At 32.7% G+C, this 27,182-nt stretch overlaps 1 protein-coding gene across 2 annotated transcripts; it reads right to left on the minus strand.

The window, feature by feature from the left end:
- Positions 1-4,250: 4,250 nt before the first annotated feature.
- On the minus strand, positions 4,251-24,529 carry LOC18595555 (cycloartenol synthase-like). 2 transcript variants are annotated; one of them, XM_007023563.3, is made up of 18 exons: positions 24,152-24,528; positions 23,548-23,733; positions 23,154-23,243; positions 22,656-22,850; positions 22,458-22,542; positions 20,543-20,709; positions 18,375-18,563; positions 18,026-18,139; positions 17,698-17,820; positions 17,497-17,619; positions 17,316-17,414; positions 16,214-16,270; positions 15,086-15,132; positions 14,845-14,988; positions 14,483-14,660; positions 12,678-12,758; positions 5,127-5,210; positions 4,251-4,684 (listed from the first exon to the last, which is right to left on the minus strand). In XM_007023563.3, exons 1-18 carry the CDS (start codon positions 24,359-24,361, stop codon positions 4,571-4,573), a joined length of 2,286 nt encoding a protein of 761 aa, XP_007023625.3. In that variant the 5' UTR covers positions 24,362-24,528; the 3' UTR covers positions 4,251-4,570. The 2 variants fall into 2 exon arrangements, with proteins under 2 accessions (XP_007023625.3, XP_088663569.1); XM_088807443.1 differs by lacking the exon at positions 20,543-20,709 and having other exon boundaries at positions 22,495-22,542; positions 24,152-24,529.
- Between the last annotated feature and the right edge of the window lie 2,653 nt (positions 24,530-27,182).

A 27,182-nucleotide genomic window follows, 5' to 3' on the forward strand; every position in this document is an offset into this window, starting at 1 on the left:
CGGTCAAAGAATGTATACTTAAAGGAAGAAGAGCCTTTTTTAGCAAAAAACCAAATATCATTCACTAAAAACACTTGTTTCTCATTCTAAATCCAAAAAAAGTGTTTGAGCTTGATTATAATCTATCCAAACTTGTAAAGGTATTTAATTATGCTTCTTTTTCTTCTCTTTCTTGAAAAATTAGAGTGTGTGAAGTACTTTAAAGCTTATAGTAAGGGATTAGAGCTTGGGTTAGAAGCTCACCTTCTAAAAGCTTGGTGGATGCTATTAATTCCATTGGTTTAGTGAAGTTGGGTTGAAAATCCTTGATTAGGAGATCAAGATAGTGGATGTTAGTCAAAGAGACCGAACTACTATAAATAGCTTTGCATTGTCCACTTCTCTTTACCTTTCCTTACTTGGTGTCTTTTGGCCACTAGAAGCTATATATTCATTTTCCTCTAATTAATTAAAAGCTCTATCTTTCAAAAGGAGCTGAGCTTAAAATTTTTAATGTTATTCGCCCCCCCCCCCCCCCCCCTTCTAACACTCCGTTGGGACCAACAAAAAAAGTTGGTAAATTGATTAAATTTTTATATGGCTTGAACCAAGCACTAAAACAATTGCATGAAAAATTTGATCAAGTTCTTGTTAGTAATGGATTTTCTACTATTGAAGTTGATAAATGTGTGTACATAAAAACTGTTGATAATAAATGTGTGATTATTAGTTTATATATTGATAATATGCTTAGTTTTGGTACATGCATTGATGTGGTCAATAAAACAAAATGTTTCTTGGCTTCTAAATTTGATTTGAACGATTTAGGAGAAGCCAATGTTATTTTAGGTATTAAAATCATAAGATGTGATAGTGGCTCAATGCTAACACAAGAGCATTATATTAAGAGGCTACTTAAAAAGTTTGGATATTTTGATATCACACTTGTGAATGCTCCTTATGATGGTATTATCCAATTAAAAAAAATAAACATGATAGTGTGGCTCAATTTGAGTATGCTCAGATTATTAGAAGTTTGATGAATTTGATGAATTATACTCGACCCGATGTTGCTTTTGTTGTTTGTAGACTGAGCAGATATACACAAAATCCTAGTCAAGATCATTGGACTGCCTTAAACAAAGTTATGAAATACTTGAGAGATACCATAATGGATATAGTGATGCTAACTAGATCTCATATTCAGATAAGACAAATCCACAAGTGGTTATGTATTCACCTTAGTGGAGGTGCTACAACTAAGAAATCAACTAAACAAATAATAATTGCTAAATCTACAATGGAGTAAGAATTTGTAGCTTTAGAGTTGGCTAACAATAAAGTTGAGTGGTTAAGAAACCTCTTAGCTGATATTCTGTTGGGACTAAAACCAACACCTTCTGTGTCTATGCATTGTAATTGCCAAACGGCAATAGCCATTGCAAAGAATAAAACTTTCAATGGTAAGAATAGACACATTCGTTTGAGACATGATATAGTAAAGCGACTGCTTAGAGACGGAACTATGTCCATTAATTTTGTAAAGTTGGAGCTAAAGTTGGACGATCCTTTAACTAAACCCCTCGAAAGAAAATTGATTAATGATACATCGAGGGGAATGGGACTTAAGCCAATTGAGAAAATGAACAAATAATGGTAACTCAACCTATGTGATTGGAGATCCCATGAATTAGATTTATATGAGTAATAACAAGCTTTTTGTTGATAAATTGATGCATAATTAAAAATCATTATCCCTCTTATGATGTGTAAATAGTGCAAGACTGCAACGAATGAGAGGTTGAGTTAAATTTTTAATGAGTTCCATATCTTTTATGGGTAGTGTATTAAATTGCAATATGCACTTGATGGAATCACCTATATAAGTGTGGAGTGGGGTCGCTCCTATGAGAATTGTGGCAAGTTCACTAAAACACTTATAAATAACCAGGTACACGCATGGTCTATTCGCGCAAAACCATGTTGAAAGCAAAAATTGTGAGGGTGTAATATGATTAATGGAAATCATATCTCACATAAAGAATTTTTGTTCATAGAAGTTACAAACTTTACCAAACTCTATTATTTATATTTCATTTTCTCCAGGGCTGGTTTGTAACTTAAAAAGCATTAATCACGATGCATTACACTCACACCCAGTAAAAACTTCCTATGAAGCCTTATGAAAGAAATGGGGGATAATTCGAAAAATAGTGTATTTCATAAGGTTTCAACATCCCACATTGCCAAGGTACAAGAAAGGTAAGTGCCTTATGTATGAAAACCCATAATAGACTTGTTGTAAGAAAGAAAAGAATGAGGTCTCATGCGCACATAAGATTAGACCAGGCCTTGAAAAAATGTATATTCCCCCCTACTCGTGACTATACACGTGGGCTAAGTCCAAGTATAATTTTGTACTTTGGTATATAGTTTTATTTTGCCTCACCAACAGTTCTCTCATTTCCTTTAAAACTTCTCTACATGTTTTCTCTATTTTCCTTGCTTTCTCTTTAGGTTCTTTTTTCTTTAAAAAAGTCTTTCTGTTATTCCTACTATCTCTTACTAGTTTGTGTAAATTTCAATAATGAGTGGTGTCTGGATAAACGAAAGCTATTTGATAGTTGAAACTTACATGACTATAACATCTGCTGCCACCGATTCCACGATGCTTGAATTTTATAAATTTATAGAAAGTGGGTTATGCAATGCATATATTATCATGGATGATAAATTCTTTAAAATAAGAAAAAAAATTACTACTGGTTTGCCAATAATACAATCAAATATGGAAGTGCTCAGTCAAGTATAATTGGCTTTGAGCAAAGTAGATCTTTTTTAAACCTAATGATGCCAATTTATTGCTTGGATCTTCCCCAATTTCAATTCCTAGCTGCTACACCTCCTCCAAGCCCAAGTCCTTCCTGAACTAACTTCAAGCACAAGCGATTCAATATAAAGAAATAGAGCATATCACTTCCAATGACCAATCAATTCAACTCAGTGCCATAAATACAGTGCACCATGCTGAAAAGGTTGTAACGATTGTCCATTTTCAGCCATCAAAGTTTGGTTTATCATCTAACGAAAGTGTAAACTAAAATTAATATTGGACATTGTTGACACCCCATTTTGTTTTTATTTCATTTGTTTTGTTTTTTGTTTTTATTTAATTTATTGTATTTTATTTAATTGTTAATGCCTAAATGATTTAAGCCTCTTTAAGCCCAAATTATTTTGATCTGCTTGGTTTCTTTGGGGCTTATTCTTATTATATTTGATTCTAAAATTGGGCTTTGGACCCAATCTACTCCCATTTTTCTTTCCTTTGGGCTAGACTTAAATTCCATTCTCTTGTTTCTAGAGCCCATTGAGCCCAATGAGCTTTTGTTTTTGTCATTTCGACATTTTTTTATTATTATTATTACTATGACTCAAATTTTAGATTAAAAAAATCAGAATGAAAATCAAAAGTCAAAAAGCAAGGTTGTCAACCATTGCAAGAACCACTTGTAGCCACCCATTGCCTCTCCCTTGCACCGTGCAAAAAACACACATTGCGCTCTTTTGCATAAATGACTGAAAGATAGTGTATTTCACTAAAAAAAAGGAGCTTATGTTAACAAAATCAATTCCATCGACAATTGTTAACAGATTACCAATTAGTTTTCAACAAGATTGTGTTACATACACTATCAACGAAATTCACTAATGAAATTTACCACGAAAAGAGTTCCATGGACAAATAATTGATCATTTATTGACACAATAAATAAAAAAGACACTGACCAATCATGTTCATCAATATTGATTATCACCAATAGAATTTACCGATAGATTTTTTTTACTGCCTATTCAGTCAATAACTCATTTACATTAACAACGAAATTATGGACGAAATTTCCATAGATAGTGTTCTTTTAAAATTTTGTTGAATTACTAATGAAATTTTCATCAATAATAGTCTTTGAGGGTTTTTTAACTTTCCAATAAAAATTTTGTCGATAATTTTGCCGGTAAGTTAAAAATGACTCCCCAATTTCACCCTAACAGCTTTTCTCTCTGCTCTCTCTTCCATCGATAAAAATAACATGACTATGTGATATTTTCACCATCCAAGTCAATATCACATGAATATAAAATGATAATTAATCAATTATTAATCATAAGTACTTATTTAGTTCAAAATAAATATATAAAAATATGAATTTGATTGAACACAAATAAAGAACATAAAAACTTATTTGTTTTTTCTTAAATAAGTCTAAAGATTTTTTTGAGTATTATGCCTTGTTTATTACTATACCATATACGTAAGGAAGTAAACTTGAGAAAATGACAAAACGTAACCCCTCAAGGTTCGAGCCTACTTACACCAAAAAAAATATTCAATTTAGGAAACCTACGTGTTCCCCTATAAGAATCTTGTAAGAATTATAAAATAACTAAATTACCTTAGACATGTTATCTTGCAAATAGGAAGCAGATAATGAAAGTCTACATTACGCACCTCAAATGGCTGGAAAAAAGAATTATGAACCAATGAGTAAACTTATTTATTCCGACCATTATTATCAACAGCGGCAAAATCTCAAGGGGCCCGCAACACTCGGCAGGTATATTCTCCAAGGGCCCATATCGAGAAAATGTTCCGATATGCCGAGTAGCTAATCATACAGTTCTTATTGAAGACTCCCATGATCTCCTGTGATAGGGAAATGTTAGAAAGCAATCAGCGAGTGCATGGACACATATGGTTTTGGAAATGAACTTCCAATATTATCACTATTTGAACAAAGTGATATAAGTAAGCCATGTCATTGAAAGAACTTGTAGAAATGCAAGCTTCTTGATCAGGCTCTTCATGTTTGTTTGCTCAAACAATACTGAAACACTAGATGCATTCTCTACTTACAAGTTTCTCCTTGTTGCTCCATATAACATGCAAAAGCTTTATTTACTGTCTGTTACCGAATCATTTTTTACTTGCAGACTATTGAACCAGCATAGATTTCAGTGATTTGCAAAGCACTGAAGAAACATAACTTGCTATTTCCAATTTTCTTAGACAGATATGATTAAATTATTGCTCCAGGCATGATTATCTTCTCTGACCATGATGTAAAAAAAAGAAAGCCCATCTTTACCTCTTGAGGAAAATCTCCATCCTCCATTTGAGAGTTAATTAATATCCTTGCAGCACGATGCAATGGTGTCGGATCTCTCTCAGCCTTTCATTGTGGAAGAGTTAGTAGTTACCACAGAATAATAAAATTAAAAGTGAGGTTTGTATATTGAAATTGAAGCTTTCTTGAAGTCCTAAAAATATGTAAACTGAATAAACACATTGAACAAATACACTGAAGTACCACAGTCAACATTGTTATGCATCCTGAATTTTGCAGAACATTATCACATAAAGAGTGAGAATATAATACCAGCAGAAAGGAGACTTAGGCCTTATATGGTTTGTATATGGATGAGTATTAGTCCTTAGCAACTTGGTAAAATATGGATCAAGTGCTAAGTGAACCTTCTCAGGCTATATTAAACATATTTATTTAGGCTCTCTTTGGTTTTTACGTTTGCTATTTGTATTTTATTATTTAAGTTTAGCTTTCTCCAAATTTGCTACAAAGCAAAAGCAATGGTAAAAACCCAAAAGCATCTTAAGAATGAATATAAAGGGAAAATGTAGCATCAATTTAAACATAATTGTTCAAGAAAAAGTAAGATCATGCATTTTGTTGTTTATGAAAGTTAACTTTTCTATTTTAAATTATATTCTTTAATTTGCACTTCTGAAAGTAAAAAAGGAATAAAGCAATAACCAAAGAAAACTTTAGTTTGCACATCACATGTTAGAATTTAGGTCGTGAATCCTCTTAATGCCTAGAACCTATTTTGCGAACGTATTAGAAGTGCCATTTTACAAACATACTACATAAACGGTGGGTGTCTTTAACAAAGTAGCACCATTACATGCAGCCATTTGGGACACAAACTAAATAAGTAGTGGGAGTCAGAAAAGCTTTTAAGTAACATTGCTACATGTCTTGTAGCCTTTCTTGAAGAATTTTAGAAATTTAAAACCCTAATTGTTCTAACAAATTCTCTTTGAAGAAAGAATATTTGAAAGTGTGCTATTTCTGTCCAATAAAATTTATTGGTATACTTAGTATGGATCAAAGATGAATGGAATCACCCTTCATAATAATAAATGGCATAGATGTTTAAGAAGTCTTCTATCTGACCATCCACAATGAAAAGCCATCTAAGTTTTAAAGGTGGCATACTGGAAATTGAGTTTCCTAACTAGCTAATGATTTCAAGCTACATAAAAGTAAATGTGTAGACCTCTTTTCAAAGCCTTACTCAACCCATAGCTAACACTGACAAACAACTTTCTTTCCTCCTCTATCAAAAAGAATTGTTTACTAATGGAGAATTTTTAAGAATAATTATTATATTTTGTATTAGTGTCTGATTATTTGGTCTAATATTGTGTTTTTTACATTTGGGATAACTTCTTGTTTTAAGGCTATTTTAGGGTTAACATGTTTACATATATGTATACATGTATATATACATGTATATATATATATATATATATATTTAGGCTGCTGACAAAGAATAAATAACTCTCTTCTGGTTTTTTCCTCTCAACATGGTATTAGAGCTTAGAGCTTTTGCTGACTAAAAGAGCTATATTTTTTATCGCTCGGCAGTAGGGGAATCTTGTTTGCTACCCTTGACAGCCGCCAAAAGCCTTGCGTGACTAGGTAGTTAGCGAGGAGTTTGAAATTTTGTTCCTGTGGTATTTCAAAGCATGGCTAATGGGAAGAAAACAGCTGATGAAAATAAGGTTGGTTTAATCGGAGAGAATCCCTCATTACAAATTAGTCCCGTAAAGCTAGATGGAACTAATTATCTTGCGTGGTCAAGATCTTATTTGTTGTTCATCCAAGCTCAAGGTCTGAAAGGATATGTTACTGGGGATAAACAAAAACCAGAGGTCACCAGGGCCACCTACAACCAGAGGGAATCTGAAAACTCTCCCGTAATGTCATGGCTCATTAATTCCATACAGCCTCAAATTGCCCAAGGTTATCTATTACTAAATACTGCATCTAAGATTTGAAATGCAGCATCTCAAACCTATTCTCAAGTGGGCAATGATGCACAGATTTATGAATTGTGGAATAAGGTGTGATAACTCTAATATATAGAGTTATTTTGACACATTTTGGGGCTTAAGTAGCTAAACTTTTGAGATTTTATGTTCAGATTTTAACATTTTAGGTGTTTTCTAAGTTTAAATTTGATTACTTGTTGAGTGGTTAATTTAAATTATTTTAATTTAATTTTATGTTATTTTGTTTTAAATTACTTTAAACATAGTATTACTAATTTCTCTTATTATTTTTATTGAAAATTTGATTGAAATCCATGTAAGTATGGTGATGGCTTCATTCGTATATGTTTCAGTATTTTGACCATATCTCTCTCTACAAAACTCCAAAAAAGGTGATTATTGGACCACTAGAATTCTAATAAGAAAAGCTACAACTTTTATTTTTACCACTTTACCCAGTTCTGATTGGATCATGGTCAGAATATGTCTAAATTGAGGCACTGCAGTAGTATGCATGGACTGAACATCATGAGGTATTTCGAGCACATCTTGCAACCCAAAAGTCCAATTGACATAATTCTTGAGCTATTGGAAAGTTAAGACATAGGGTTATAATCTTTATGTTTATCACCTTTTCTAGTTTCAGACCAGATCAGAGTGAAAATCACGTTTGAAGTTGATAGGCCGCCGTAGAGCTGGAAAACATGGGCGCGGCGCTGAGCTAAAATGGCGCACCATACATTTTCCCGAGAGCCTAGCACCACAGCATTGAAAGAGTAGTGCTGCAGCACTCCCAAGGCAAAAATTCAATGTCGCGGGGCCAAGAAATCAAGGTCACGGCACTGAATGATTTTTCAAAAATAAAAATTTAATGGGATTTTGGAAATTAGGCTTGTTAGAGCCCATTTAAGGGACCTTTTTAAGAAGTTTTAAGGGAGAGACAGCGAGCAACTATTTTGGAGATTTAGAGCCAAAATTGAGCAAGAAAACAAAAGAATTTGAGAGAGAATTGAGATTGCAAAGCTTCGATAATTAATTTCTTTCTCTACTTCTGTATTTTTCTTATTTTCTTTCACTTGGATTCATGGCTAGATTTCTTTGGATGTTGTTTTTATTAGTTATTATGCGCTAAACTATTTTTCTAGAATTGTGGTTGATTTCAACATATAGTTTGAATATTAATTTCTCTTTTATTTATCATGAATGGGTATAATTTTGCTTATTCAAATATGTTCTTAATGCTTTTTATTGTCTGGCCAACAATTAATTGATTTGTGAATCTAGGAATTCAATAGAGAGATTTTGGATTGAACTAAGGTTTGAATAGTGTATATTCATATCACTTAGGTGATCTGATTCGCGATTCGGGTAAACATACACCAATTGCCATACATGACCACATTAGGGCACTTGCTTAATGAACTTAATTTAATTTATTTCTATAAACATATAGTGAACTAATTAACTTAGGTACTTGCACAAGTAACCAAACAGAGACTTGTCCATAGCTTTGGATTCTAGGTTAGAAAAACCACCCAAGAAAGATAAATAACAAGAAAAGTTGATGTCAAATGAAATGTTAAATGAATCCATAATCCTAGATCTTTAATATATTTCTTTTCTCAACTTATTTAGTCTATTAGTTTATTTAGTGTTGATTTTTGATTATTTTTAATTAGTTTTTCTTTAATTTTTGGATTACTTAAATAAGATTAATTTGTTTTATAATTTTAGTACCTAGTGAAACTTCAGAAACAAATCTCCGGGGGAACGATATTCTTTTTCATCACTGTATTACTTGTTCGATACGTATACTTGCGTGTGCAAATTCGACAACAAGATGCATGAGACAAAACTAGGTGAGATGATCATTGCTCAATACTTTACTAAATTGAGTGGTTTATGGCAAGAACTCAACTATTACCAAGATTTCCAAGCAGAATGTTCTGAAGATGCAACAAAATTCCAGAAATTAGTGGAAAAGGAGTGCATATATGATTTTAAACTTATTCTCCATGTTCAAACAATGATAAAGTCAATATAGTGGATGGATATTTAACCTTTATACTTGGAACAGGTTCTATTAAATGTACTCCCACCATTAATCTATCTTTAGTCCTTCATGTTCATCGTTTTCCTACTAACTTTTTATCTGTTAGTTCAATTACAAAAGCACATGTTTGCAAACCTAAATTATTTCCTACTCATTGTGTTTTTTACAAAACTTGAAAACACGGAGAACGATTGGCTTTGGTAGACTGCAAGATGGCTTGTATCTACTAAAGGAAGGTTACAGTACCTTGATTCTTGGTATAACCTGAACCTAGTTAAGAGAATCTATGAATGTTAACTTAGAAATAATCTAATGGCATAAACGATTAGGACACCCATCTTTTTTTGTTTTAAAAAGATTATATCCTAGTTTGTTTAAACAATGCAAGTTGGATTTATTATTTTTTGATGCTTTTAAATTTCCTAAACACACCAAACATTCTTATCCTTCAATTAATAATAAGAGTTTAGTTCATTTTATGACTATTCATTCTGATGTATAGGGACCAAGTCAAACAGTTTCTCTATCCGATTAAAGATGGTTTGTTACCTTTATCGATTGTTGTACTAGATTAACTTGGGTTTATTTGATGAAAGCACAGAATGAGGTTTTTTCTTGTTTTCAACTATTTCACAAAATGATTTGTACACAATTTGTTGCCAAGATTAAGATTCTGAGAACTGACAATGGTACAAAATACATGAATGGTGTCTTTAATGCATATCTAAATGCCAATAGGATATTGCACCAAACTAGCTGTGTGGACACCAGTGCACAAAATGAAGTGTTTGAAAGGAAGAACATGCGTTTATTAGAAGTGGCTCAATCTCTCATGTTTACTATGAATGTTCCAAAAGTTTACAGGGGCGATGCAGTACTTTCAGCCGCATACCTTATTAACAAAATGCCTCTAGAAACACTTAATTTTAAAAGTCCTTTAGAAGTTCTACAAGGTAGTAATTCATATACTGTTCTTCCAAAAATTTTTAGATGTGTGTTTTGTTCACAAGAGGAATGTAGGTAAGTTAGAACCTAAGGCCCTTAAATGTGTGTTTGTTAACTATTCTGCAACTCAAAAAGAATACAAGTGTTATTATCTACCCTCAAGAAAGTACTTTGTGAGTATGGATGTTACCTTTAGGGAGTTTGAGTCTTACCTTTATACACCTCAATCACATTTTTAGGGGGAGAATAAGGAAGAAAAGGTGGAGGTGATAACAACTGCCCTTATACCTCTTTTAATCAAAATTCTAGTGATGACAAGAAACAACCTAAAATTGGATGATTGGATAGGCCAGATTTGAAAACCTACACAGGACATTACAAGACAGATAAAGCAATCAAGCATGTAATACCTGATCAAGTGCCATCTCTGAGTTCAATCCCTAAAAATACATGTGGTAAGTCTCCTTTAACTTTTGATTGCCCTAATTCTAATTCCATAGCTAAAAATCTTGATGTTTCTATTGCTATCAAAAAAGGAGTCAAAGCTTGTACTAAACATCCTATTTCTAACTTTGTTTCCAATGATTCTTTGTCTCTTTCCTATAGAGCCTTTGTATTGTCTATTTCTTCTGTTTCTATTCCACAAGGTTGGCAAGAAGCATATCGTGATCCAAAATGGAAAGTGGCAATGGTTGAAGTGATAAAGGCTTTGCCAAAAAATGAGACTTGGAAACTTGTTACTTCCCCATTGGGAAAGAAACCAGTTGGATGCAAATAGGTGTTTGTAGTAAAACATAAGGAAAATGGTTCAGTCGAAAGGTACAAAGCTAGACTAGTGGCAAAGGGCTTCACCTAGACCTATGGGGTAGACTATCAAGAGACTTTTGCTCCTGTTGCAAAAATGAATAATATTATAATCATGTTATCATGTGCAGCTAACTTTGATTGGGACTTATAACAATTTGATGTCAAGAATGCCTCACTACATGGAGACTTGGAGGAAAAGGTGTATATGAAAATTCCTCTAGGATTTGATGATGATGAGAAGACTGAAGCGAAGTTTTGTAGATTAAAGAAGGCACTATATGGTTTAAAACAATCACCGAGGGCATGGTTTGATAGGTTCAATAAGACCATGATCTCATTTGGATATCATCAAAGCAATGTTGATAATTCCTTGTTGATTAAACACTATAGTGGTAATATCACATTACTTATTGTTTACGTCGATGCATAGCTGTGACTGGGGGATGATAAGGAGGAAATTGCTTGACTCAAAAAACTTTTAGTTTAGGAGTTTGAGATTAAGGATTTGGGTAAGCTGCAATATTTCCTTAGAATGGAGGTGCCAGATCAGATAAAGGAATCGTTATTTCTTAAAGAAAATATATTTTGGATCTCCTTGTAGAAACCGGTATGTTGAGATGTAAACCTGCACACTCTCCGATTGAAGCTAATCACAAATTACAAGGAGTTTGTGAGTCAGTTGATTTAGGCCGATATCAGAGGTTGGTTGGGAGATTCATTTACCTCTTACACACCAGACCAAATATAGCCCATTCCATAACTTTGGTAAGTCAATATATGCATGACCCTCGAGATTTTCATCAAGAGGTTGTTTTCAGCATTTTATGATACCTAAAATCTGCACCTAGAAAAGGACTATTCTTTTCTAAGCATGGTCACTTAAAGATAAAAGCTTTTATAAATGTAGATTGGGCTAGATCTCCTGATGATAAGAGGTCAACATCTAGTTATTGCACATTTGTAAGTGGAAATTTAGTTACTTGGAGGAGCAAAAAATAAACTATGGTAGATCAGCCAAGTGCAGAAGCAGAATATAAAGCTATGGCATAAGGTGTTTGTAAATTACTATGGCTGCAGAAAGTAATGGAAGAATCGCGATTGTCAGAATGGAAATATCTATCCTTGTTCTGTGATAACAAGGCTGCTATTAGTATAGCTCACAATCCGACTCAACATGATCGAACAAAACATATGGAGATTGAACAGCATTTCATAAAAGAAAAAATAACAAATGGTTTTTTGAATGTTGCTTATGTGACCTCAGAAAAACAACTAGCTGATGTCTTTGCTTAAGGACTTAGCAGCAGACAATTCCATACGTTAGTTTGCAAGTTCGGCATATGTGACATCTATACACCAACTTGAGGGTGAGTGTTGACTGATGGAAGATTTTTAAGAATAATTATTGTATTTTGTATTAATTTTTGATTATTAGGGCCTAATATTGTGCTTTCTATATTTGTGATAACTTCCTGTTTTATGGCTGTTTTAGAGTTAACATGTATATACATATAGGCTGTTGTAAATAATAATTTCATGACAAAGAATAAAAAACTCTCTCTTGGTTTTTTCCTCTCAACAAAATTATTTAAATAAATAAAAATAAAAGCATAATATGTTATAACAAATGAGAAGAGTAAAAAAAAAACCCTTTCTATCTCCTCTTTAAACAAAAAATAGACATTTAAGAGTTGACACATTTAGGAATTCTAATTAGCAAGCAAGCAAAAACTTTTAGAATAATTTATGCATATGTACCTGGCCTGCTTCTATAAGGGCCAACAAAGCCCAACTGGTATTAACAATATGTGGCCTAGCACCCTCAAGATTTGTATAAACCTGTTGGAAAAGAAGAGAATTGAATGGTTCACACTCAAGAAGTCAGGAGAGTAAAACCATGAGCCGTAGCAATAAATAGTTAAATATTCCTCTCTTATGCATATGTAATTTAGGAATCTGAGTTTCTATATTGATGGTTCTCAATCAGACTGTTTCCATTGAATGCAAAAGGAGAAAACCAGCAAGCGGAACTCAAAACAATCCATCAAGTCATCAACAACTACAATCAAGCAATTAGAATTCTCCATTTAATGAACAACACACTTCCAGAAACAAAATGTTCAAAAAATATTCAAACAAAAGCTATTACAAGCTCAATATAATGAAAAGAAAACATCTTCTCATTATCCACGCACTTTTTTCTTAGTTAGCATGCATTACTCATCATCACTCTCATCAGAAACTTACTGCAATGTTATCAGACCACTGGTTTTGATTTTGTAAAAATCTCTCTCGGAAATTCTTTTCAACTACTTTTCTCCAAGTAATTCAGACAAATTGCAATGTCAGAAAATCTTGAAGAAAAACTATCAGCTTTTGAAAGATTGTTGACACTTTACACAATTAGACGCTACAAGTCATGGTTGGTCTCCATTTTATGTGAAAAGGGGTGTTTATTCATAGTCATAATGGAAGATGAATACAAGAAGTGGCTATAATGTTATCATTCAATGAGTTGCACCAAGTTACAATTACTTATGTTTTTCTTAAGTTTATATATAGTTATATTATATGAAAAGAATAATCGATGAATTACATAGAATGTTTAGGAGGACAGCAATTCAAACTCAATTGATGAATTTGTACATCCAGTGATTTCCATCTCCTGACAACATAAATTAGTTAGTTCTCTCGTGAACTTGGTCAGAGAGAAGCAGAATGCATCTTATCCCAAGTTAATTATCTGTGCTTCATGCACTTTACACCTACCTAAATGTGGAGCAACTTGTGTGCTGTAATTGTTAAAGAAGCAAATAATCGGGGGCAAACAGCCTGTTACATAACTTTAGACATAAATGCTATGGTTTGATGAATGGGTCTTTCTTTTTATTATAAAAAAAAAAAAAAAAAGATAAGCATCTAAAACAAACAAACAAACCCAAAAACCTACCTTATTGGTTAATTGAGCTTGTTCCCTCAAAAGCCAATCAATACAAAGTTCTTTGTATGGAAATACTAAAAAATGATATGCAGATTTGCTATATGCATTCCTACATGCAAAATGTACATCTGTAAGGATAAAAACTTTTAATTTCATATACTTCTCATACAAAATTGTCCATTTAAATTATGTAATGACACGAAATCATCATATTATGCAGGTAAAACAACATTATTTATGTATCAAAATATTCAACATAATTTTGTACAAATCTAGATGGTAACATCAGTTCCTAGATATGAAAATATTGAAAACTTGAAATTTTGTAAAAACCACAAATAAAATAAGCAAAACAAATCTTTGACCATTCAATGTGCTTTGCTAACAAAATTTGGTTTAATTTGTTTAAGATTCAAACAAGTTGGACCTTTTTTTCTCGTTTTTTCTATATAAATATATGTAATGTAAGGATGGATGTATGTAAGTATATTAAACAAAATTTCACATAAGCATAATTATAGCAAATTCATAAAGAGACATTTTTTCAAGGAGGCATTCAATAAAGTCAGTCATGTTTATCAAAGAATATAGAAATGAAATTTCAAAAAGGACAGATCAAAACCTTGTTCTGACATGATAAGTAACTCTCCCCCCAACCACCTGTTGCAAGCTCTTTGGACAACAGAAAATCACATGCTTTACGAATGTTAGAGCTATTATTGTATGTTCTACCAGCAGCAGATAGCCCCTTTATTCCAAACCATCCAGCGTAAGTGAAGCAAACTCCCCAGGATCCATACCTATCAAAATCTACATTATTTGATATAACTAATTTCAAAGTGACAAGTGCTTCACAAATAATATACTAAGTAGGCCACGTTGGAGAAATTATAAAAATAGCAGAAATGGTAATTACAGATATAGACAAATAATATAAACCAAACATGTATAAGATATAGATTTTGGACTAATATATAAACAAACCAAGAGCCATCTGCAGCCTGTATCTTTTCAATAAACTCCACAGCTCTACCAATACAATTTTCAATTTCCTCCATCCTATGCTCAGGAAACAATTTCTTGAATGAGATTAGTGCCTGAATTGCTGCTGAGGTACATTCAACATATCTACATTGCCACTCCATAAGCATAAAATCAGAGTGCAATTCCATTATTTAATTATAGACTGTCTAAAAGCAGAAAATGAAGTATGCTAGGACCTTACGGGTAATCTATAACTATGTCACCAAAAGTTTCAGCAGGATTGATTAACTGAAAACAGGGAAAACAATGAAATTATACTCACTGCATTGCAAGAAAATAATGCATAATCATTTGACAATCACAAGTGTTAAATTTGTTTTGATGGCAATTAATAATAGTAAAGCAAACACGTGTTAGGACTAAACCATGGACAAACCGTATATTGCAGTTACATTAACTCAATCCTTCCTAAACTGTGAATTCAGTTCAAGAAGCATTGTTTTACTCTAACTTAATTTTTTCCCCAGTTCCAAGAAATTATAGAGAGCACTATCTTGTTCTCATTTTTTTTTTCTCATTTTTTTTAAGAAAAAAAATTATGAATTATGGTAAATCAGCTATTCAATTTTTTGGAATTTTTTCAGTTTAATAGTTGTGAGACATTTGGTATTCCCTCATACATGTGAAGTTTTCAATGTCAATGATTTTCTTTCTGTATAATTTATAAAGAGGACTATCTTTTTCTTTTTTTGTTTTGAATCACAGTAAATCAGCATTTATGTTTTGTGCAATTTAAAGTCAGTTTATAGTTGAGTGTGCAGTATTTGGTATCCTCTAGGAACCTTGGTTCAAATTTTCAATATTAATTATTTTCTGTCTTTTACTTTTATTTCTTGGGGCCATATAACAGACCAAAAATGAAAAGATTAGCGTGAAAAAGGGTGAGACACAGGTATGGGGTTTAGGTTTTCCTTTCGCCAACATTTATGTTTGTTTAAAATATGTTAATTCTTCTTTCCCTTCTACACTAGCTTCACTCTTCTTACTGCTTTTCAGCTGCAGATCAACATGAGTGCCATCAATGCCATGCTTAATGACTAGGGCTAACAAAAATTCAGTCAAAGAAAAGCCCCTTCATTTCTTTATTTATTTTTTTGGGTAGTTGTGGCTATTATTTGTTTTAAGTATAAGAAACCATGGTAAAAAGCATATTTTCTGTTCTTATTAACCTTTTTGACTTTTAATTGTTAATATATGTGTGTGCATGTCCACCTACGTGTCTTTGTGTGCTTGTGTTCTGTACGTGTTTTGTGTGTGCTTGATAGGAATAGGGGAAAGCATAAAGGCCATTTACATGTCAACTTCTTACCTCCAACCACTGATAGGATCTTGTCAATTCATATGTTGGAAAACCACCATCAACATTCTGCAGGGATCCCAAATGTAGTCAAATTTTAGGAAATTTATAGAGTATAACCAGAATTCAGAAATGTCCCATCAAACTTTGACACAAAGTGAGTTGGTCATGGAGATGACTGCAAGTTACTGGTATGTACGTATTATGTAGTAGTGAAACTAAAATGGGATGCCTATCGTACTTTTTTTTTTTTTTTGAATTTGTTTCAGAAACTGATTCAGGCAATAAGCAGATTATTATCATGAAAGATCAAAAGTATTATCTATATGTTTGAAACCAGGTTTATAACTTTCTGTCATACTATCATAGTTTTGTCTCCACATAGTTGGCCAAGACTATTCACGTTTTTTTTTCATTTTAGGTCATGATTGGGTTACATAATGGGAGGTGATATCTCCCAACCCTTTACCTACCCCAACTCTGGTGCCTAAATCCAAACTGAGGACCTCAAGCTTCCTTAAGGGGAAAAGGCAACATCAGGTTACAATGGCATTGATGACATTTTAAGTCACCCACAGAGCTAAAAAAGGAATAAGAGAAGGCTCAAAGTAAAAGGAATATACCCTGTTAGCAAGCACTGCAAGTCTTCTTGGTCAATAGTTTTTATGAGAAAATGACAAAGAATATGGAGGTGCAAGGCATGAGACTTAAGCATATCTTAAGATTAGTCCACTAGAAACACAAAAGATCCATAAATATTGAAAAAGAGCTCTCAGATTTTTCTGCAATCCTGTGAAAATATTATTACTTAAAACTAGGTGGCCAACTAGATAGAAGCTACTGAAATGAACATTTAAATACCACAAATCAGCCCCACCTTATACAAATAACTTTCTGATAGCACTAGCAGGGGAAAATTAAGAGCATCAAACTCTTCTGTCCTGCCTAATTCTAGAAAACCATAAATCATTATATCTGTAATCACTATGTCAAACTTTTTTCCAAGTTTCCTCCTTTTATAGTGCCGATATTCACCAATTATCAATTTTCTACACCCATCAGTCCACTTCTTCGAGAAATTCAAACTCCAATACCAGTGTAACACCCCACATACCTGTAAGGAAAGGATAACATTAACAGCATCATATAGCCGCATCATATGTAAAGGTTCCCCAACAGATTCTGAAGGTAGCGTTGATAATAACAGCACAGCCTGTACAAGGAAATAGATATTACTCAAACCTAAAATATATTTCAGAGTTGGACGTCCACTTTAGGTTGTTCACTATTTGGACCTTCAATCCCTCTGATGTGCAGTCTGAGATGGGCCATCCATGATCTACTGTTGAGAATGGCCAAGCACCTTTTGAAATATGACGATACCAGAAATTTAGGTCTCCAGGACAATCTTCTAAAACCTGACAGCGCAGGAAAACTAATCAAGTTTAGGACATAATGAGAAACTATAAAATTATGATTTCTAAAAAAAAAAAAACCTGGGAATATTTTATGAAATCATGTGCTTTTCTTAAAATTGGACCATATTCATCAGCAAGACCAGTCGAAATAATAGCTTGAACAGCGAAAGCAGTATCCCATAATTGACTTCCATTGTAACCCTGCAATGAAATTATTAAAAGAAATCAAGGTATCTTAGCATCACAGTATGATTCTCTTGTATTACTTTCCCTGGCATAGTTCACTACTAAAATAATGAACTAAAACAAGATATTACCATATTAGAACTGCAATAAGACAAGAAAAGAACTGGATGAGGAGAAAGATTAAAATTTAAGAATCAGAAGGGTCAATATTGTTCAGGACCTGCATCTTCATACCATCTTCAGCTATCCACAGATAATCTAAGATCCTAGGAAGATGCAGTTTGAATGACTCTGAATATGGATCTTCCACCCAACAGCTAAGCATATTCAAGACCTGCAGATTAGAGTTATAGGAAATCAGAAACTCCTTGGAGTGAAAAGATGGATACGGTTCATGGCCCCCTGAGCATCACTCCAGAGTTTTACCACTAAAGAAGCACCCTATTCTTAGCCAAGTGAGATGAATATCTAAAATTTCCCTTCCCTTCATTGATTGCAATTAGGTGAAAAAACTGTGCTCTCTTCCACATCAAAATCTTGAGATCATTGCAACCATTCTACAAGCATACCTTGTTTACAGGCCCTATGCATATATACCGAGTATTCTCATCTTCATAGTGTATGTGCTGCATGACAGTACGCAAAGCCTTCTCCCTCAAGCTTTTACAAGGCCACCGTGTAAAAATAGGCTCATATAAATAGTGGAGAGATGCCCAAAGAATATCCTGAACCAGCGGATGTGGATAGTATAGATCTTCCTAAAAGTATTTGGAAAAGAAAAAAGGAAGAAGAAATAAAGTTCCAATCTTAAAATCAGAAGACATGATGCAACATGAAAAAAGCTGTTATGCTGAACTTAAATAAAAAAAAAAAAAAAACCCATAATCTAGGCACATCTTAGTAGCAATCTCTAATTTGACTGGCATAAAAAACATGCTTTCACAAATCTGACAATGAAATGCATATGTAAATATAGTTTGCAAATTTACATAACTCATAATGTTTGCTTAGATTACTAAAATTACAGTTTTTAAGATATTATTTTTAGTCCAAGAGATAAATAATTTTTTTTCTCTAATTCATGAGCAAGCACAAAATTATTACTAAAATTTACTTATTTTACTTACTCCAAGGACAATGTCCTGCAAGTATTTTCATCAATATAATATCATGAACTGGTTGTATTGATTTCCATGTTTCACTAAAATATCTTGTTTCTACTGCCGCCAAGCAGAACTTTATTTGATAGATAATATGTGGATCACAGACAGTCAATAAATTAAATAGAGATGACAGAAACACTTGGTCTGACAAAAATAAAAATACCCTCTTTGGTTGGTTGTTTGCAGATGTGTGCTGCTCAAGCTCCACAACATATGATAAGTGATACACGGTGCCCTTCAATTGGCTAATTGTTTCTTAATTAAGACACACTGTCATTATTTTAGCACAATGATGCACTCTATTTTGATATGTTAAAACACAGCACAGAATCCTCCATAGGTAGAAACCTCACACCACAAATAACTCGTAGGGTTATTCCTGAACAACTTTTATTTGCTAATTGTTCATATAGTTTGCAACTTTGTTTCTCTCTCTAAAAATAGAAACTCTACCATTCTCCTGTTTTCATCAATATCCATGATTGTTGTATACTCCAATGTTTCCACTCTCATCATCTTTAAGTGCTTTCAGTACTTCACCTCCTCCAACCACTTCATTCATTACTTTTTTATTGGCGAATTCATTCATTCCTTATTCACAATACATACATTATTTCCATCAATTGCCTACATAGCACATATGTCTGATATTACAACCATCACATTCCCTCTCTGTTGCGCTACTTAAATTCCCTGATTTCATCCCATCTCTCTTATATAATGCTGCCAACCAATTATATAAGAAAATAAAAAATTTTATTTTAAAAAAATAATTAAAGCAATCTGGAAAGAAAACTAATCAGGAAGTTAAAACAATATTGAAGCATCACAGAAAGCCAAATAATAGCGGGGTTTAATTATACTGGCTGTGAAAATCAAAAGAAAATTTATGAAATACCAACAACAATCCCTTTAACAATGCTCTATGATCTAATGCTAACAAAACCTAACAGATTAAGCTCAAGCTACATGATTCAAATTGCAAAAAAAAATCTAGCCCTTGCTTGACAACTGTCCCATTTTAGCACAAACAAGAATATAAGATCTGCAGGAATATAAGTTAGAACAATCTGTTAATTTGGTTATGAAGTTTTAATACTGATAATGCATTCAAGGTTCGTAAGTGGGGAAAGGATTATTAACTTCTTACTACTATTTCATAACCCCCAATAAAGGACATTGAACTGATATCATTGATCATGCTCTTTTCTCTCATTACTTAACTTGAATCAATGATCCTTGCAAACATATTTTTCTCCTATTTTCTTAAATATTTCAGGCAAATTCTATCTAATCTCTCTGTATTGGCATGAAAAATTTTCTGCTACATATGATTTCAATTAAAAATGCATTGTTGCCAACTGCCTTGCATATGCTATTAGCAACTTAAGAATAAACAACTGACGTAATAAAGCACGAAACATTCAACCAAAGAATGTTTTAAAAATGATTTGAAACACCAAAACTTTAGAAAAGCAAAGGATTAACCACATGAAACAACATAAAAGTAGTATCATTGCAAAAATTTGCTCTGAAAAGCGTAGATCTTTGCAAGAGGCAGATGTTTAACCAACCTTGGCACATGTGTTGCGAGCTTTATTCCAATCTACTTCATGGTAAGGAACAGTATAGAGCTCTTTTCTCAATGATAGAATTATGGGCGTGATAGGACCCACAAACCTCTTCCCATACAAATAAGACATTGGCAAATACACCATTCGACAGTGACACCACATCCTTCCTAGAGAAGTATAAGAAATTATTGTCAAGAGTAATAGCAAGTAGAACCTTTGCAACAGAGGCAAAACCTGTAAAGGGAGCCTATTTACTAACTAATTTTTGTCAGGAACTGGGTCAATGATGTTAAAGTGGTAAAGGAAAAAATTGAAACAGAAGCAAATGGAAAACATCAAAATCTTTACGATTTATATACAAACCCGCCAAGGACCAAGACTAAAATAAAAGTTAGAGCTACACGGAAGCCTTGACAGTTGAAACTGGCTAGGAAATAGGAAACAAGATCCCCCAATATGAATGCTCTTTGTCTAAAATTAAAACAAAAAAAAGATGATGATGGATGACTAAAACAAACAACTTTATTCCTCTACTCTATCATTAACTCCAGCACTGGAGAGGCTACTTTTCTGCCTGAAACTTCTCTCAATCAATCTAGATTCCAAACTTTACTTTTGTGGTAAATCAAGCACCTGAACCAATTTAAAAAATGCAACCAATTCCAATCTGCTACTGAATTAGCCAAGAAGTGGAATGAACATCTCAAGCCCATAGCCCATACCATTTTTCAAGTCATAACCAAATAAAAGAAAGAACAGACAGCTACTCCTCTCTCTCCTCCTTGATTTAGTAAAATTCAAAAGTAATTTTATAAATAACAAACATCTAAAATTTTTCATTATCAAGCTCTTGTTTATTCAAAGCAACAAAGCAAGCACCTTGGTTCACAGCTACTTCATTGAGAAATGCACTCAATTCAGTGATGAGATGAAGACAGTTTGTTCCTTTCTTTGCCATTTCCTTCCTCCACATTTCCAATAGCTCCTCCAAAAATTACAAAAGATTTTGCCTTGAATCCTTCACTTGATTTTCCCAAAGGCAAAGATTTCAAGGACTCAACAACGGCCTATCTTGACCACCATCATAGTTGCTGAAGCTTATTAAATCATTTACAATCAATCAAGTATCTCTCACTCTCTTCAAAACACTAGAAAACGAGGAAATTGGGAGGGGGCCAAAAGGGGAACATGCACCCACAACGTTAGAGAAGACTTAGAGAGAGAGAGAGAGAGAGAGAGAAAGAGAATTTTTTATCTTCATTTGTTTGGACTTCTTTTTGTTCCCCTCTTTGACTTGGTTGAATATCAGTTTGGCTTTAAGAATTGGGTTTGGACAAATTATTTCCAAGCCAATGCAACTAGCATAACTACATGGCACCAACTCAGCAAACTGGAGATGCTGACATCAGCAAGTGTTGTATGCCATTAGCCATTGCCAAAGCAATCCGGCCTTGATTGCACATTTTTAAATGGTTTAGTTACCCAATTCCTAAAATAAAAAGAAAAAAGGGACAGTGAACATTCAATAAAGGAAAGTTCAAGCGAACAAATAAACTTACTACTTAAATAATAACTGTCCTTTGTCATATAAGTTGTATTTTAGCATTATCAAAGGAATCCTTGTTGGTTGTTATCTAATCATGAAATATAGTACTGTAACTCATATGTTTCAGCTTTCACACATTTGATGTTAGTAACATCTGCTGCATTATCCGGAAGGGATCTTACATTTTATGATGAAATAGACAAAGGAGATTCTGCTCCATCTAAAGAACCAGAGTGACACTAAAAATTCACCTAGCTTTAAATTAAAAGTTTTATCAGTTTATGAAGGTCAGAAAAAGACATTTTTTAATCTTTTACTTGGCTTGATATGCAGAATTAAAAAGATCACAATAAAAAACTAATTAGAAACCTGGATGAATTGGAAGAAAGTAAGGACACAGCCATACTTCTGGCGGCAGTGGATTATTCCCTGACCATTCATATGCACCAAGTACCTATCAGGATCAAATATCAATAAAAGGCTAGCAAAGGCTTTCAAAGTTTTACCTCTTTACTAATAATAAATAACTAAACAAATGAGCAAACAGTGAAAAACTAATATTTGTACCGAAAGCCACATTTTTCCCCATGACGTAATTGCAGTTGCACTACCATGTTCTAGAATCCACTCACATGCCTTCTCAACTGCCCCTTGTCCACCTTCAGGCCCTTCACCAAGCAGTCTCAAGGTGACATAATTTAAGACAGTACCAAACATAGTGCTTGGCCCTTCAATATGCAGACCCCAACCACCATCTCTGTTCTGCAAGAAAACAAAAAGTCTTATAACATGGTAATTTTCTTCATTTGTTGATCGATAATGACGATGCCAACTAGCAGCAAGTAGTTGGGAAAAGGCCGTTAACTTAAGTGGTTCAGATTTCCTTTGATCCAAATAGTACTCTGCTTGGTTATTACAAACCCAACTAATGTGAGAAATTATTCCAAAGCACCAACGGAAAAAAATAATAATATAATTATGTCATTATGTGTGCATATTATACTATACACTCAACATATAGAATTGATGGAAATTTAAAAACACACAAAATGTACATCTACTTGCCTGATGATTGTATAGATATCTGCACATCTCATATTGATGCTCCTTTGATAGGACGGCATTCAAGGCTCCTGTAACAGATAAAGTAATGACCTGTTGCATTTTATAAACAAAAATTAAATTACATGTCATCCAATCAATAGTTGCTGAAAAATGCAATACTGTCAATGTAAGCAACAAGCCATAGAGAATGCATATATTCTGGAATCTGAGACTAACAAACGCAAAGCTAAGGACAAAATAAAGGCTTCGTTCTTTCCTTACATTCTGACAATTGTCAAAAGATTCTAAAATAGAAGCAATTCAATTTCTTCAGTGCATTAAGCCCGAGAAAAGACATACAAGTATTTGCCAAATCAACAGTCAGATCAGACATGGCTTACAGGTTAAGCCTTACCAAACCAGGAAGTAGAAACATAGGACCCCCGTAATCACCAGGCCAATGACCGTCATCTGCTTGTATGGTTGAATAAAAATTGAGGGCCCTGCGTAATGTTGTCAATGTAGCCTCTTCCTTCACATCTTCAAACTCTTTCAATTTGACTTGTGGGAAATTAGTGACAAATTGGTTCTCCTTCGCATACTACACCCAAAAAGAAAAAGTTCAGTGACCTTCAAAATGCAATACAAAATGGCCAAAATAATCAACGGCTTAGAAGAAATGTCAGAAACAACAAGCTTTCTCTACTTATTAAGTGTTTCCCCGCAATATGGATATGCAGTTGACCACAGTAGAAGATAATAGATTAAGCTTCCATTTCTTTTGTCATGCCATGAAGTCAATCATAGAAGTAAAAATTTAAATTTTTCTACAACTGAAAGACTAAGAAAATCAATATCCAAATCCCAACAGCAGAAAGCCAATTCTTTTCAAAAGTCACAAACTGTACATTGAAAAGAAGGGAAGCGGATTACTTGAACAACTATTTAACAAAAATACGCAAACCCCCATTTAGTTTTGAACACCTAGATGAATTAAAAGAAGGCAGAGGCAGACTCACCTGAATTCTCATGAGAAGGTCAGAACTGTGCTTTTTCAGGAGACGATCAGTGGAAAAACTCTGGCGAGCCATTTCCACCTTAGAAAGCTCTTCTGGGGTTCCTGATTCAGGGCAGAATTCCCAGACTTGACGTCCCACATGATCGTTCGAACTCCTTAGCCATGCCCCATTATCACCTACACTCTCCTTTCCAATCTTAAGCCTCCACATTCCGTAAAAAAGAAAGACCAGCTCCCCAGAATCTTTGCTTCTCTGGTAAAGCTGGCAAGTGTTTAGTCTTGTTCAGTATGAATGGCAAATGCTGTCAAGATAGAATACCCTGCTGCTAATTGGGAATGGCACAACAATATCTATAGTTTCAATTGTTAGATAAGTGTCAAAGATTTGTGGGGTCTTTCCGGTTGGCATGCCAAACAATTTATTTGTATTAAATATTTGAAAACTGGTTGCCATGTAAATTACGAAGATAGGGACAAGAATAATAAAACAATTTATTTTTGGTCAAAACATTGACCAAGTTCTCATATAAATGCATTTTATTCAATTTGATCTTTGCATTTAAAATCAAAACAATTTAATTCATTGATTTTAAAAATTACTTCATTTTAATTTCACTTTCTAACTGCATCTAATTTTACTGTTAAAAAGATATGTCAGTGCTTATTTCAGCACTGATGTGACATATTTTGATGATGTAGCACCCACGTGATGACATGACACTAATATGATGATGTAGTAATGCTGATGTTGCATTGACATATTGATGTGTCTGTGTCACGTGATAGATCAAAAAAATTTTTTTTTTTAAATTTGTGTTACATCATAAGGACAAATTTGAATAAAAATATAAAATACAATGATTAAATTGAATAAAATTGAGACGTTGAATGACTAAATTGAAAAAAATTAAAAATATAAATTTTTAAGTAGATAATAGATATACTTATTAATAAGCCAAATGTTTAATTGTAAAAAATTTATGATGTTAAAATATATATATATATATATAAATATGTTAGTCCCATTGAAGTGCTAGAGAAGAGGTGAATAACACTAAAAATTTTTTGTTCAGTGCTTTAGAACTTGAAGATCACTTAATCAACTAGATGAAGGGAAGGACTAGAATTTGTTAGAATTTTTTTAAAAAAAATTAGAATTTGTTAGAATTATAAGACACCAAGTAAAGAAAGGTAAAGAGAAGTGGATAAAGAAAGAGTATTTATAGTGGTTTAGTCCCCTTGACCTACATCCGCTATCTTGATTTCCCAATTAAGGATTTTCAACCCAACTTCACTAAACCAATGGAATTAACAACTTCCACCAAGCTTTTACAAGGTGAACTTCTAACTCAAGCTCTAATATCTTATAATAATTTTTAGAGTATTTCTCATACTCTAATTTTCTAAGAAAGAGAAGAAAAAAAAGTACAACTAAGTACTTTTACAAGTCTGGACAGATTACAATCAAACTCAAACACATTTTCTAGATTTAGAATGAAGAACAAGTGTTTTTAATGAATAATATTTAGGTTTTTGCACAAAGTAGCTTTTTTCTCTTCAAATCTTCAACTCCACTTTTCTTTAACCGTTAAAACTTCCTTTTATACTTAAGGAGTCAAATTTTTCTTGTTGGAGACAGTTTTTAGCCGTTAGAAACAACTCTAATGCATTTTTAATAGTTATTTTATCCTCTAGTATTTAAATTTAAAAAGGAAGACAAACTTCGGGTAATCGATTACAAGCAGCTATAACCGGTTATAGCTTTTTTGTCTTCCACTGTCCTATTGCTGTGTTGTCTGCTCTAACCGATTATAGAAGGCTCTAACTGATTAAGAGTTCTCTGTCTTCGGACTTCTCTTCTTCAGCAAACTTCTTTTAACTAGTTATAACAGGCTTTAACTGATTACAAACTTTATGTTTTCACTTTTCTATATAGTAGTTTTCCTCTAATTGTTCAACACTTCCCTTAACTGATTGAAGTTTTACTTTTTTCAGCCATAACTGGTTAAAATTAGCTTTAATCAACTAGAAAATCTTCAAATTTTGAACTTGTCCATTTTGGCCCCCTTCAACAGTCAACAATATTTTCAAACTTGTTTTTGCGTTTGAAGATACTAAGACTTTATGCTCTAACTGATTAACCAAACCTTTTAATCAATTAGCATATTTCTATTTTACTTCAACTTATCACCCAACCATGCCTTAGCTGATTAAGGTCCCTTGATAATCAGTTACTAAGGTTTTGTTTTTGTTCATTACTTGCTCTTTCCCTCTTAACTGATTAACTCTTCATTAAACTTAGCACGCTCCTTAACTTGCCTTTAATTAACAACTTTGTTAGGGGTACAAAATTAAATCTTGCACAGTTAAATAATGAAGTTAGACATTAATGAATGAGGAATATTTTGTTATTATAAAAAACATATAGAGTCAACAAAATATTTTCTTACTTGATTATTTTATTCTAAAATATATATATTAATTTATCTTTTTTACAAAAATTTAGTTTGAGTTCTCCTTCTATAAAAAAATTTCAAAAAAATTTTATATCTAAAGTCAAATTTAGATGAAAAACTTACATTATATTGGAATAAAATAATCTAAAAGGATTACATAAATTTTTTTTTCTATTTATAATAGTATAAAAATTTGAAATTTATTTGACTTAATTTTTAACTTGAATTGAATTCAAATCAGCAAAATAGGTTGATTTAGTTACAACTTTCACAATTTACAAATATCCATTCTTTTGAAATTACTCAACCCTTACCCAATTTACTTTTTATTTAAATTTATTCAAAGTTTCTTATAAAACAATTTTATTTAAGTTCAAATACCACAATCAATTTTTACTAAATATAAATTTAAATTATTAATTTGGATCTATAAAAAATTTGTAAATACAAAATAAAATGGCACAAATATTTATAATTATATTTAACTCTATCAACCATAAATGTAGTTTCTAGTCTAGAAAATTTCAACTTAAAAAATATAACTTAAAATATTAAACAAAATAAAAACATAAAAAA

The sequence above is a fragment of the Theobroma cacao genome, chromosome 6, assembly GCF_053813885.1.
Source record: "Theobroma cacao isolate CCN51 chromosome 6, ASM5381388v1, whole genome shotgun sequence".
Lineage (NCBI taxonomy): Eukaryota > Viridiplantae > Streptophyta > Magnoliopsida > Malvales > Malvaceae > Theobroma > Theobroma cacao.

Bases quoted from the DNA above. Each gene is read 5' to 3' on its own strand.
- LOC18595555 (XM_007023563.3), bottom strand. From the start codon at position 24,361: ATGTGGAGGCTTAAGATTGGAAAGGAGAGTGTAGGTGATAATGGGGCA. The intron at 20,710-22,457 runs GTTTCTAATTAG...ATACTTCTCTAG, and splicing joins CTTTCTTCCAATTCATCCAG to GAAGGATGTGGTGTCACTGT. The intron at 14,989-15,085 runs GTAAGGTCCTAG...GTGGCAATGTAG, and splicing joins GACATAGTTATAGATTACCC to ATATGTTGAATGTACCTCAG.